Here is a 15,150-nt window from a genome sequence, read left to right as displayed (position 1 = left end):
GTCCATCCTCTTAGAATCTCTAGTGTTTTAGGGACTGACACTTTTGAGATATACACCATCTTCTTAAATTAAAGAACAAATTGCCCCCAGTTATTCAGAAAGTGCATTACTTTATTTTTCTTTAATACTACTTGTGACATCATAGATTTCAGACTTTTTTGTGCTACACCTGGTGATGCTCAAGGATTATTCCTGACTCTGCACTCAGGAATCACTCCTGTTGGCTCTTAGGGGACCAAATTGAATGCCAAGGATTGAACTCAGGTCAGCAGAGTGCAAGGCAAACACATGACCTGCTGTACTATCTCTCTGACCCCCAGATTTCAAATATTTTAAATTGAACAAAATTCCTTGGTTTTTAACATGTTTCATTTAATTAAAAATGGTGACTTACAAAGCTATTGAGAGTTGAGTTTTAGGCATACAATATTCTAGCACCCAGTCCATCCACCAGTGTTTTAGGAATTTGAATGGGGACAGAGCAATAATAGAAAGGGCACTTGCCTTTCACATGGCTGACTGAGATTTGATCCCCAGCATCACGTATGGTCCCCAGAGCACAGAACCAGGAGTAAGTCCTGAGCACTGTTTTGTGTGGTCCAAAAATTTTAAAGAAAATTAGAATAATGGGGGGAGGGGGGTGGGATTGGGAGATGGGAGGGATACTGGGTTCACTGGTGGTGGAGAATGGACACTGGTAGAGGAAGGGGTGCTCGAACATTGTATGAGGGAAACACACAAGTATGAAAATGTGTAAATCTGTTACTGTACCCTCATGGTGATTCGCTAATAAATAAATAAATAAATAATAAAAGAAAATTAGAATAAAGCATCAAAGGAAGCAATGACGCAGTCTTTTTGGATGAAGGATTAGATACTTCTTTCAGAAACTTGTAAAAATCTGTACTGCTGCTGTTGTGAGGCCCCCACTGGTTAGGCTGGGGTAGACAGAGCTACTCACAGAGGTGCTCATGGAGCCATATGATGCTGGGATCAAATCCAGGGCCTCATACATCACTTTGAGCCACATCCCCGACGCTCCGAAACCTCGACTGTCATATCCTCATTTTCACTTTTGCCTTCTCCCTCCCCATAGACTGAAGAAACTGTGTGAGCTGTATGCAAAAGTTCTGCGCTCTCCAGAAGCCTTGCAGGTAAGGCTGCTTCCCCACCCTGCCATAAGCCACAGTGATCACACTTATTCTCAGAGGGGTTAGCAGGAATCATTTCATGCCAGTAAAGCCTCAGAGCTCTTATTTTCCCTGATATATTCTCAAAAGGGCCTGCGCAGGACTCTGATCCACTTATAAACTCTCCCAGAAAACATGGATTCTGAATATGCTGGTGGTAGCTTAGGAACCCAGAGGTGTTGCAATATTTGTCCCTGAGCTCCAGGCTTTTTCTGGAGCAGGACATGGTAAGATTATGCTTGCAGATTTGCTACAAGATAGAAGAAGAAAACTGCTACCCATTCCAACAGCAGCCTAGGATGGGGATTTTAAAAAGTACTTTGCCTTTCATTGTTCATAGGACCAGAGTATCATTTGTTTACATAAACTAGAATATAAGCATTTCCTAACACCCAACCTAGACCAGATTGTCTCAAGGGTAAAATTATGGTGGGCTGAACTGGTGACATAATAGAGCATGTAGGGTATTTCTTTTGCATGTGCTGACCTTTGTTTGATCCCCACATCCCATATGGTACCCTAAGCACCATTAGGATTGATCCCTGAATATAGAACCAGAAATAAGCCCTAAGCATCACCAGGTGTCCCCTCCCCGCAAAAAAACACAAATCGAAAACCCGTGTTCGATTCCTCTGCCTCTCTCGGAGAGCCCAGCAAGCTACCGAGAGAATCGCCCACATGGCAAAATCTGGCAAGCTACCTGTGGCGTATTCGATATGTGAAAAACAGTAACAATAAATCTCACAAGTGCTGCCAACTCGAACAAATCAATGAGCAACGGGGTGACAGTGACAGTAACAGTGACTCTAATACTTATATTATTCACTGTGTATTATTCTTCCTAGTCAATTAATTTATTGTAGCTTTTTGTCATTTTTTTTAAATTCCTTTAAAGCCAGATTTCTACCTAAACCACATGCTGTAGTTTTTGGAGCTCTTTTTCCACAAATGAATAAGAATTATTCTTTGACTATTTTGGAGAGAAACATAATAATGATAACTTTGGTTTTAGTTTTGGCTTTTGTATGCATTTTGCAAATTTAAACATAAGTATAGCCTTTAGACATGCACACATGCACACGCACACGCATGCATGCACACAAACACCACAGACACAAAGAGTCATTTCACATCTGTTAAAAATTACTGGGAATTTTTTGTTTGTTTTAAAATTGCTGCTCAGCAACAAAACTAACTCCTAGGCTCGATGAAAACTATGCCAGAAAGAAAAAGAGAATGGTAGGAAACATTAGAGAGGGCTTTGATGGTAAGATGGCACTGGAATTAGCGGGGGTGGGGGGAAGTGTGGTAAATCCTAAACACATATAAAGATATTGGGAAGTTGTACCTTGAAATTCTATAGTATTCTTAGCCAATGATAAATCAGTAGAAGTGGGGATAGTTTATCCTGGTAGATACTCAAGCTTATTGGAAGTTAAGTTCTGAGACCTTCTTAGACTGAGCAGTGTGTAACTGAGATACTTCTAAGAACTTGTGAGTATGGTGTTTGTTGATTCCCAGGTAGAATAGAAAATAACTCATCAAATTTCCCCCCAACTGTTGCTAATTATTAACTATCAGTCTCTTTCGTTTTTTGGTTTTTGGTCACATCCAGCATTGCTCAGGAATTACTCCTGGCTCTGTGCTCAGATATCACTCCCGACTGGGCTCAGGAAATGATATGGGATTCTGGGGATCAAACCCAGCTCAGCCTTGGGCAAGGCAATTGTCCTACCCTCTATACTATTGTTCCTACACCATGTGAGTCACTTTTTCTAAAAATAATGTGGAGGATTGATGGCTGATGATCAAAATGAGATTGTATTGTCCTTGTTTGTTCTTGGTACTCTTATTTAACATAATTTTATTGAGATAATATTGGCTTATAACCAAATTCTACCCAGAACTGCAAAGTCTATAAGTCTTCATCAGAACCACTCAAATGACCTTCCTTTGCTCACTCTCCCACCTCCCGTCTCCTTTTCTTATAAACACCAGTCTGTTTCTATATCAAAAGGTTTGTTAATTTTCTTTTTTTCATTTGCTTTGTTCCTTTTTATTTCACATAGAAGTGAAATTGTACAGTGTTTATTTATTCTTGTTTTGGTGTTGATTGTGTGGAAGGAAAGAATTCCTGGGAACAAGAAAAGGTGAAAGATTAATTCAAATCTTTCTTTTAACTAGAAATATCCAGCTGAAGTTGAATGCCACTTTTATTTTCTATTTTGTTTTTTCTTGTTTTTTCTTGGTTTCTGGGCCACACTCGGCTGTGTTCAGAGCTTAACTCCTGGCTCTGCATTCAGAGATTACTTCTGTGGAAGGTTTGGGAAACCATGTAGAGTGCCAATGATTGAACCCAGGTCAGCCATGTGCAAGGCAAATGCCCTACCCACTGTACTATCTCACTTGTCACTTTTAGATGTTAGATATCAGGAGCTGTTTCCCACCTTAAGCATGGCCTTGGGCTTTAAGTAGGAACAAAACAAATGACTATCCCCTGTGAAATATATGAGTGCAATGTTTCAAAATTACTCTTTGGAAATTTAAAACTTTAGCACTCTTTATTTCATTCAGTAAACAAATAATCTAAATATTAAATAAACTTTCTACCATATAGCTATATTATGACTATAGTTTTTTAACACCTTTTCTAAATGTATTTTTAAACCAACCATTTTTCTCATTAAATTTACCATGTTGAATTCATCTTTTCAAAATCTTTGTTTTTAATACAAAATTAACCAAATATTTTTAAACACTTTACAAACATATACTAAAATATTTCAGGGAAATGGCAGAATGTCTTATATCTTGTTTTTGAAATGTTATTTAAACACCATGGTTTATAATACTGCTAATAGTTGATTTAAGGTATACAATGTTCTGAGTCCACACCCATCACCAGTGTCAGTGTCCCTCCACCAATGTCTCAAGATTCCCTGCCACCTACCCCCATCCCTTAGAAAGCTCACATACCTGTGGTAGAGAGAGATAAGACAAGAGAATGGAAGGTATCCAATGACGACAAACCCTTGGTTCTGGATTACAGAACTGAGGATATCAAGTCAAGGGGGGGACTGGGTGGAGGGACAAAAAATGAGATGGACTGAGGGCATTCATGGAGGGTCTTGGGCATTTTGATGATGGTAAGGTGAGATAACTGTACATCAAAATCATAGGGTTAACACTATTGTAATCTCATGACCCAAACTGTAATAATTTAACACGAAATAATCCTAATTATTAATTCTTAAGCTTAGTTATTTTAGGAGACCATGTAGATAGCTTATTTGGTAGAATGCCTTTCTAACAGACATGACCCCATGAATTTGACCCGTAGTACCACTCCAAAATGTCAAGTGCAATCCCAACAGCATTGCCATTTGGAGTTTCTGACAGCACAATGAAACATGTGATCCCCAGGGATCAGTATTACCAAGTATTCATTCAAGTGCTGAAACGAAGTGTATGTAACCTCCTTATTATTGCAACAATGACCAAAAGAAGGGATTTTTTTTGTTTTTGTATTGTATTTATGTTTAGCTTTTACATTTATTTATTATTGAATCGCCATGAATTACAAGGTTGCAAAGACATTTGTGGTTGAGTTTTAGGCATACAATGTTCCAACACCAGTCCCTTCACCAGTGTCCATTAATGTCCCCAGTTCTCTTCCAGCCCCCACAACCCCCAAGCCCCAGCATGCCTCTGTGGCAGCACATTTCTCCTCCCAATTGTCCTAGTGTTCTGGGAAGGGCATTAGTTTTAACATTAAAACTAATAATAGTTTAAAATGTATTTGAGAAAGTCTAGTTTTCTTTCCTTAGAGGTTGAACTAGACAACATTACCACAAAAAGTGGATGAAGGTCAAAAAATATGAATAGAATTTCCATGTGATCCAGCAATAACATTTCTTGGAACCTATCCAAAACACAGAAACATTAAATCAAAAGGTTATATACACACTTATGTTCATCACTGCATTTTGTACAGTAGCTGAAATATAGAAGCAAACCAAATGCCTAACTACAGATGAATGGGTCAGCAATACATATACATAGCAGCTCTAAGAGAGAGCCAAATCATGCAGTTTGCAGCAACATGAACAGAACTAGAGGATATTATGCTGAGTGAAGTCAGTCATAAGGAAAGGGACAGATTCAGAACGATCTCTCTTATATTTGGAACTTAAAGCTACACAACAAGGTAGTAACAAAGATCCAAAGAAATATAACAGGGGAGCTGACACACACAATTGAGTTGGGTGGTGGGTGAGAGGGAGAATGGGTATGAGGAAGGAAAAGGGAGACAGGTACACTGGTAATGGGTGTGGTAACGGAATTATGTCCATGAAAAATATTTATAGTACTGTAAGCCAAAAACATAACTGAAAAGTATTTAAAAGTTATCTTACTAAATAGTTTAACCTTTGCAAGTTTATGACTAGTGCTTTGCTTGTACATGATAAAAACATATTTTTCAAGTTGATACTTGTTTATATGAACTGCCACCAACAGAGATGACTACATTCCACAAAATATTTGTCTCTGTAGCTTCCCTGAACTAAGTTCATGTCCACAAAAAAGAATCTGATAATCCTTTAACCCTGAAGTTTCTCCTTTCCAAGTAACTTTTCTCCCATTTCATATAAATACTAAAAAGCAAATCAGAAAGGAGGAAAGCAAAACAATTTTTGTATCCATGAATATTACGAATGAAGACACAATTCAACACTAAGCTTTTCACTTTTATGAATTCCTCTGAAGCAGCAGTCCCAGTAAAATACTATAACATGTATTTTTTATTACTTTCTTTCCTGTTCCAACTGCTACAGTAAGCATACATTCTTTAAAAAATTGTTTTGAAATCATTAAGCACTAAACATGTCTTAATAGATTAGACCAATTTTGAAATAGTATTAATATCATTGCAGTTTATGAACAATTCCTGAGACTTGAATGAACAAAATGAAAAAAAAAATCCTGAGTCAGAATTTCTTAGTTTATTACTGTGGACACTTACTTGCCTAAAACATGTCTCTGTCTTTGGGGATAAGGGGGCTGTGTGTCAGAACAGATTGATTCTCTGATATGAATTCTACTAGAATTCTACTAGACTGTGTTTGATGTATTATAGATTACATAACATATTTTGTGTGTCCTCTGAGCTTTTTTTCACCCTGCCTTGCAGCCAGTGCACTATGAAGAGAAGAATTGGTGTGAGGAACAGTACTCAGGAGGCTGCTACACGACCTACTTCCCACCAGGGATCATGACTGAGTATGGAAGGTAGAGTAAAAGCATACTAAGTTCTATCTGAAACTCTTTGAGCCTGAATCCACACTCTGTATCACTGTATCACTGTCATCCCATGTGGGCAGGGACCTCTCGGTAGCTTGTCAGATTCTCCAAAGGGGAGAATTAGGCTATAAGATGTCGCACAGCCACTTTGTGTGACATCTTATAGCCTAATTCTCTACTTATAGTCTCTGGATGTTGGCCGTTGGTGGGATTACATGGCGCTGGGGACAGTTTGTGGGTGTGACTGCCAAGCTACTGGAAAATAGGGGGTCTGGGTGGAGAAGGCCCAGTCCCAATCCAAGCAGACTTGGAGATCTCAGCCCTGGGTCCCGCACACCTGGGTTCCTCTGCCAGTCCCTTCATGCATGAGGCTCGTACGAAATACTATATTACTTATAAATACTAAAAAGCAAAAAAGAAAGGAAGAAAGAAAAACAATTTGTGTATTCATGAATCCTATGAATGAAGACACTATTCAACACCATGATGCCTTTCACTTTTATAAATTCCTCTGAAGCAGCAGCCCCAATCAATATAAACAGAGGCTTGCAGCACAAGAATAGGATTTTGTTGGGGGAAAATTCCCTTATTGTTCCCTGAACCTGCCAGGAGTGATTCCTGACTACAGAGACAGGAGTAACCTCTGAATACCACTGAGTGTGGCCCTAAAACCAAAAAAAAGTGAGAGAGGGGGCCAAAGAGATACAATGGGCAGTGTACTTGCTTCGAACACAGGCACCTACCTGCTCCCCACCCGTTCACCACCAGGAGTGATTACTGAGTGCAGAATCAGAATTTTGGCTGCTTGTAGATCTAGTTCCAAATCCTAGCTGTCTAGACTATATTTTTTGCTTGTTTTAGAAGCTTGCGGGCCATACCAGGCAGTGCTCAGGGCTTCTACTGGCTCTGTGCTCAGGGATCACTCATGATGTGGCTCAGTGGATCATAGGGAGTGCCAGGGATTGAATCTGGGTCAACTGTTTGCAAGGCAAGTGCCCTACCTATTGACTATACTACCCACTCCAGGTCCCATAGATAGACTATTCTGTAGCAGTGTGGCTCTTAAAGTCACTGCATATTTCTCTAACCATCAGTTTCTTCATGAAATAGAAGCTATATCATAAAGTTATTTAAAAATTAAAGAGATATGAGGCCATAGGGATAGTTCAGTGAGTAGGGTGTTTGACTTGCATGTGGCTAACTCAGGTTCGATCTCTGATATCCCGTATGCATCCCCCAAGCACAACCAGAAGTTATTCCTGAGTGTAGAACTGGGAGCAACCCCTGAGTATTAGTGGTGTGACCATCACTCCCCCAAAATAAACTTTAAGAGATATTTCAGGGAGTGGAGACAAAGGGTAAAGTGCTTAGGTCAGCATGCATCAGGCCCTGGTTTTAATCCTTGGCATCATATAAGATCCAAGCACTGCCAGGAGTGATCCCTGATCAATGAGTTAGGAGTAAGCCCTGAGTACCGCCAGTGTGGCAGAAACACCACCACCATCACCACTTTGACACGAACCAAAAGAGATATTTCAATAAAAGAAGACAGTATAACTAATTGGTTAAAAATCAGATGGCCTAATCAGATACATGTTCTGCTATTACTATCTGTAATAGTCTCCAGGGAGTAGACTGAAACAAAGATTAGTTTAGAGGATATAGACTAAGGAGACACCTCTGTATCAACACTGTGGAAAGAAGGAGGATGCAGAAGGAGGAAGATGGAAATTTTGTACTTCAACTCACTCCACAGGGATTGACAGAACTAGGATAGCCCTTAAAAACTGCTCTAATAGAAAAGGGACCATTATGACAAAGATAGTTAGAAATTATCATTCTGGATAGAAACTGCACACTAAAAAAGTAGGTAAAGGAACAAATATGATAACCTCTCAGTATCTGTGTTGCAGACCATAATGCCCAGAAGGAGAGAGGGGTAGAGAGAGTGAGAGATAAGGAAAGTGCCTGCCATCGGACCAGAGAGGCAGGCTGAGGGATGATGGTAGTGGAGGGAGGGAAACTGGTGACATTGGTAGTGGGAAATGTACACTGGTGGAGGGATGGGTGTTGGATCATCATGGGACTGAAACCCGATCATGAATAGCTTTATAACTGTGTATCTCACAGTGACTCAATTAAATAAATAAATAAATAATTTTTCTTTAAAAAACTAAATTAGAAAAAAAAGCAAAAGCGAAATCTTCAGGGCTGGAGCAATAGCACAGACGGTAGGGTGTTTGCCTTGCACACGGCCGACCTGGGTTCGATTCCCAGCATCCCATATGGTCCCCTGAGCACCGCCAGGGGTAACCCCTGAGTGCAAAGCCAGGAGCAACCCCTGTGCATTGCCGGGTATGACCCCCCAAAAAACAAAAAGAAAGCGAAATCTTCTCTAAAGTGGGGTAAGATCAGTTTTTCTACCCTTCTGAGGCAATTGCTTCTGAAAGGAATCATACACTTGGGCAAGGCAATTTTCTAAAGTGAAAATAAAATCCAAAGAAGGTTGTCACCAGAAACGTCATTTTCTTGCAGCACTCTCAGAAGCTGTGAAGTTTTTAGTTATTGAAGAGAGCTTTTGGAAGTCTGCACAGTCTCCACCACAGTCTCTGTACCTCCACATCCTCATTTGCAAATGGGACTAATAATACTAACATCATAGAGTTGTGGTTAGAATTAAAGCACATGGAAGTATGCTTGGTACTCAACAAGTGTTATTTGTTATGATTTGACTGATTAGAGTTCTTAACACTGGTATAGATAGATACTCAATAATTTGGAGCAATAGTCAGATCACCAATTTGTTACAAGTTACTTACAGAAAGAGCATTAGAAGTCATTGGTCATTTTGGAGAAGAGGAAAGCAGAGCTTAACAAGAAGTAATTTGGGAGGGGGATGAAGACCACCTGGTAGGGTTTATACCTGGATCTGTGCTCAGGGGTCACTCGTGATAGTGCTCGGGGGAACATGATGGAACCAGGATTCATTTTATGCAAGGGAAGAGCCTTAACCCTGTACTATCTCTGCAGCACAAGGGGAAGTAACTTTTAAAATTTGTAGGTATAATTGCCAAGTGGGGAGCTGGGGGCATGTGTCAACTTGCTTGAGCTAATGAGCCTAAGAGGAGCATATGATCACTTAATTTACACAGGTCTTTTATTTATATTGATATTAGTCCTTTTACCTGTAATATCTTGATGCGAAAGTAGACTTCGACTTTCATTCCATTTTGCTTATGACAAAGAGCATGCAAGAACTCAAGGAACCTATAGCCATTATTCTAAAATTGTTGAAATACAGTGCCTGGTGTTTAGAATCTGTGGAAATGATCAGCTTTGGGCTTTGTCGGAAGGATCATCTCTCACTTTCTGAGACTGACCACTTTTATTCTTTGCTTTTGTTTCAAGAGTCCTGCGCCAGCCAGTGGGAAGGATTTATTTTGCAGGCACCGAGACTGCGACGCATTGGAGTGGATACATGGAGGGAGCCGTGCAGGCTGGGGAGAGAGCAGCCCGAGAGGTAGGACCTGGGGTTATGGACAGTTATAAAAGAAGCAAACCATGGGCCTGACAAACAGGTCAAAAATACCTAAAGAGCTTTATATTTGTGAACATGATAGAGGGGCTGGCTACATGAAGTAGAGCAAGGAAAATCTCTTCAATAAATGGTGTTAGAAAAACTGGAGAGCCGCCTGCAAAAAAAATTGGACCAATATCTCACATTGTACACAAAAGTTAATTCAAAATGGATTAAGAAAATCAATATTAGACTACATAAAATAAACTGAGGACAATGTATGCATAACTTTCCAAGCTATGGGAGCTCAGAGGTGTTTTCAATTAATTGATTCTATTAGCAAAGACACCAAAAGCCAAAATAAGCAAATGAAACTCCATCTAATTGGAAAGTTTTTATATAGCCATAGAAACTCAAGCTAAAATAAAAAGATGCAGTAGTGAATAGGAGAAAATATTTGCACATGGTACATCAAATAAAGGGCTCACTTCCCAAATGCACAAAGCAATCAGAAATCTCAGCAACAACATTTATATCTTCATCAGAAAATGAGACAAGGAGTTGGACAGACAATTTCATAAACAAGACAAAAAGAAGGCCAATAAGAATATGGAAAAAGGTGTTCAGTGTCACTTATTATTAGGGAAATGAAAAATCAAAATGTAATTAAATATCTCATTCCAGTGATATTTGTGTATGTCAATAAGACTGTAAACAGTGGTGGGGATATGGTGAAAAAACACTGTCTGTTCATCTCCTTTGAAGATTTCTCAAAAAGCAAGAATAGTTTCTATACAACCTAGTAATTCCATGTCTTGCCATCTGCCCAATGGATATGATATAATTAATTCAAAAAATAGGCATACCAATATTCATTTCAGAGCTTGGTATAATAGTCACATATAGAAACAACAAAAATATGAATTTACAATAGCAGATGAATGGATAATGACCTTATGTTACAGCCAATCCACCTCATTGTTCCCTGCCACCTACTTCCTGCCTTGACATTCTCAATTATATTTTTTGTGAGGATGGGATTGGTGTCACACCCAGAAGTGCTCAGGGCATATTCTTATATATATGTATATATATGTATATATATATATATACACACACACACACATACCATTACTTCTTATTCATACACACAGTGTAATACTATGCAGCCAAGTAACAAGAAAGAACAAAATCACGCATCTTTGTATGGATAGAACTGAAGGGTGGCATGTTAAACAAAGTAAATCAAAGAAAAACAAATACTGCATGATCTCACTTATCTTTGGTACTTAGAGAAACTAAACAAGGGAATGGAAGGTCTCAAACAATGACAAACCCTTGATTCTGAATTACAACTGAGGCTATCTAGGCCGGAAATTGTATAGCATGTAGGGCTCTTGTCTCATACTTGACCAACTCAAATTTAATTCCCAGCACCTCATGTAGTCCCTGAGCACTGCCAGGAGTAAGACCTGAGCACCACCAATTGTGGACCCCAACCCCACTGCCCCCAAAGTACAGCTGAGAATCTCAAGTAAGGCAGGGAATGGGTGGCAGCGAACAATGAGATAGATTGGCTTTAACATAACGTCATTAGGGGTGAATCTAGGGCACTTCTCTGGGGGGTGGGGAAGGTAATTTTGCACATCAAATGCATTTAACACTACCGTAATTATGTGATTTATACTATAGTAAGTACATTTTTCAAAATTTACCAAGGAGTTACTGGTGCCCACTCGAGCAAATCAGTGAGCAACGGGATGACAGTGACAGTGACAGTGACCAAGGAATTGAGGGAGTATGTGAGAGGGCCTTGAGATGTTAGTGGATGCTGACTTGATGTTGGGTGTAGAGTTGGAACACTGATTGCCCGAAATTCTATTATGTGCAGTATTGCAAATCAGAGTGTCAATTTTTTTAAGTTAACCCTTTCAGCAGCCCACCCCTTCAAATTACCATGAAGAGGAAGATACATTTTTATAGATTACATTTTAATTGTATTTTCAAATAGCAAGAAGTAGTAGGAAATAGGTGGGGGTGTCAATCTTGGTGAATCATTGTTTTATCCAAAAATAAATAAATTATATTCTGTTTAGAGTTTAAAACCCCAGTCACTTATATCTGAAGACTTCTGGAACACCATTTAAAAAGTAGTGTCAGATAGGGCCAGAGAGAAAATACAGAGGATAAAGCCCTTGCTATGCACAGGACTGAACAAAGTTCGATCCTTGGCACACTGTAGGGTTCTCCAGCCTTCTAGGTGTGATCTCTGAGCACAGAGTCAGGAGTGTTTCTTGAGCACATCTGGGTGTGATTCCAAAACAACATAAATAATGAATAATGAATTAAATAATCTTGAATAAAGTGAATATCTTTATCCAAACTATGAATAAAGATATCTAGCGCCATTCAAGATGGAAAGAAACCATAGAATCAAAGATTACCGTGACTATGCGTGAGAGATATTCTGTGTCTAATATTATAAAACTAAGCCTGTGTCTATTAATATTCAGAGTTCATTTATCTATTTGCCAAAACTTCCTCTGATTTCACCTCTTCTAATGCATGTTCACAACTACTAATATTTCTGAGCTGAATGGTTAGAGCTTCTTTATGGCATAGGAAAAATAAAAGACCTTTTAAAACCTTTAAATGTTAAATGGACTGCACTGACTTTTACCCTGGTGTTTTTGATAGATATCTCAAGAGACCTTCAGTTTGCCCTTTATCTAAAGGGCAAATTAAGAGAATGACTGTAATTTTATTCACCAAGATGTTTTTTCTTTTAAGATTCTGCATGCCGTTGGGAAGATCCCAGAAGATGAAATCTGGCAGTCAGAACCAGAGTTTGTGGTAGGTGACATTTTATTTTGTGAATTTAAATCTCTCTAGAAATGTTTTTCTGCAATGTCTTGTATCTTCACATACCTTTCTCTAAATGAGTCAACCCATGAATATTTAAAGAGAGAACTTGGAGTGGGGCAGAGGTGAACAATTTAGAAGAATTTTGATAAAAAATCAATCATTCCTCTATAAACTATTTTAAAAAATGTGTAACTCTGCTACTTTGAAGTCATTTCTTAGCGCTTCTCTTGGCAATGAGATCAAGAGAGCTAAGTGAACCTTAGATATATTCACACTCAATAGGCATGGTGTACCCACTCTGCATCAGCAATAGAATTAGGGTGCAGCAGTGCTTTCATGGAGCTCAGCGCATGGTGAGGAATACAGTTACCAGGTAACTGAAAAGTACACGTGTAATGAATAGGAATATAATAAGAAGGGTCAGTGTTATTCTGGAGATACAAGAATGTCTCTCTTAAGAAGTGAGGTATATCTTGTGACTTGAGGGCTTGGAGTGAGTAGAGGGACCATATTATGAACAGAGGGACCATGATGCTTCTCGGGCCAGAGACTGGCAAGAGGAATCGTGATGCTCAGGAAATAGCAGACTTTCTGGGGTGAAGGGAATAAGCCCTGTACTGATCCCAACTGTTATCTGAACCTAGGATGTTCCTGCGAGACCAATTACCATGACCTTCCTGGAGAGACATTTGCCCTCTGTGCCAGGCCTGCTGAGGCTGATTGGATTCACCACCATCGTTTCAGCAACTGCTCTGGGATACCTGGCCCACAAAAGGGGGCTACTTGTGAGGGTCTAAAGAAAGAACATCTGTAAAATTCTACGAAAAGATAAAGAACGTAGAGTGATGTTGGGGCACTAAGATAAGTCAGACAGTGATAACAAAAAAATTCTTTCTTTCGACTCCTGTTTTTAGTTCCTTACTGGACTTAGCGCAGTTTCCCCCACTTGCAAATTTACTATCCCCAGAATCTTTAAAGTAGTTCGATAAAGATCCTTGCTGTCCCACAATTTTTCCACACACAACAAACTTCTTCCCACCTCTGTGACTTTGTGTCTTGCTTCTTACCTGAAATATCCTCATCTTCTATGTTCTCTGAATTCCTATTTAGAGCTCAATATTGTAATTGATTGGCTACTTAGCAGACTTTCTTTGTTCCTTACTTTCTATTTTAGGGTTGAGCATATTGCAGCCAAGAAACAGATCTAAATTCTCAATGTCTACAAAAAACACTGAAAGCTAGGAGAGTAGAACACAAGTCATTGATTTTTCCCACCTCCCAGGAAGTCTGTGTCCTAATCACCCTCCTTCACATCCTGCTATGGTCACTGTTGGTATCCCTTTATATGACTTCGCTCTGAACTAACTTGTTATGTATTTCTCGGATGCTATCCAATATGTATTCTTAAGGCTTGCTCAGTATGTTTCCTTAAATCTTTGTACCTTTAAGACACTAAATATTGGGGGGGGGTAGTTATCATTTTTCCCTTTTGTATCCTATGATATGCCTGAATTTAAAAGTTAGTATGCATTTTAGAACATTTAAATAAAGTTGATTGAGCTGATGTCTGTTGTCTTTTCTTTGGAGATAATGACTTTCCATGTTTTAGCAGATCAAGTCAAAATTTAATATGAGGCATAAATCGTGACTTTATAAAATTTAGTTAAATTTTCTGTAAATCCCAGATGATATGATACGTGTATTCATTTGTGAACTTTAATAACTGGTTTATAATTATGTGATAAGGATGCTAAAAGATAGTGTTCCTTGCTTTTATCCCTCTCAAATGTGTCAAAATAGTTGGCATATTTAAAAAGATGCTTAAACTATTAAGACGATCACAATATTTCAGCTAACCTTTCATACTTATCAGTACAAAGTATTTTATTATATAAACTCATTTATTTAAAACTACTTTTTTCACAGTTCATTGAATCTTTTTTGAAGTAATTGTTAAATGAAATAATATTTTAAGAGTACTAATACCCCTGAACTTCCAAGGTCAGTTTTTATTAAGATATATTTCAAATCCATACATGACAATTTTCATACTGTCCTTTGTAAAATAAAGCTTATTACTGGCGCATAGGAAATATAAGGAATCCACCAGAATTAATAAATAATATATGGTTCTGATTTTACAGTGATATTTGCATGTGTAAGTTAACTGGAACTTGAGAGACTAAATGGAAATTAATTACTAAGGTTTTCTTTGTAGGCATTGTTTCTGAGTATATCTAAAATGTAATGTACTTGGTATAGTGATGTCTTTTTGAA

At 38.6% G+C, this 15,150-nt stretch overlaps 1 protein-coding gene across 1 annotated transcript in view; it reads left to right on the top strand.

Annotated features, from left to right (window-relative positions):
- MAOB (monoamine oxidase B) overlaps nt 1-14,437 on the top strand; it is a 146,394-nt gene extending 131,957 nt beyond the window's left edge. The window contains exons 11-15 of the mRNA XM_055122909.1: nt 1,097-1,154; nt 6,382-6,479; nt 9,900-10,011; nt 12,799-12,861; nt 13,518-14,437. Coding sequence (XP_054978884.1) covers nt 1,097-1,154; nt 6,382-6,479; nt 9,900-10,011; nt 12,799-12,861; nt 13,518-13,670 — 484 coding nt within the window. The 3' untranslated portion in view covers nt 13,671-14,437. The remainder of the gene's footprint in view (nt 1-1,096; nt 1,155-6,381; nt 6,480-9,899; nt 10,012-12,798; nt 12,862-13,517) is intronic.
- The last annotated feature ends 713 nt before the right edge of the window (nt 14,438-15,150 follow it).

This window comes from Sorex araneus, chromosome X (genome assembly GCF_027595985.1).
Source record: "Sorex araneus isolate mSorAra2 chromosome X, mSorAra2.pri, whole genome shotgun sequence".
Taxonomy (NCBI): domain Eukaryota; kingdom Metazoa; phylum Chordata; class Mammalia; order Eulipotyphla; family Soricidae; genus Sorex; species Sorex araneus.
Note: the sequence above shows the minus strand (reverse complement) of the source record. Positions and strands in the feature narration are given on the sequence as shown.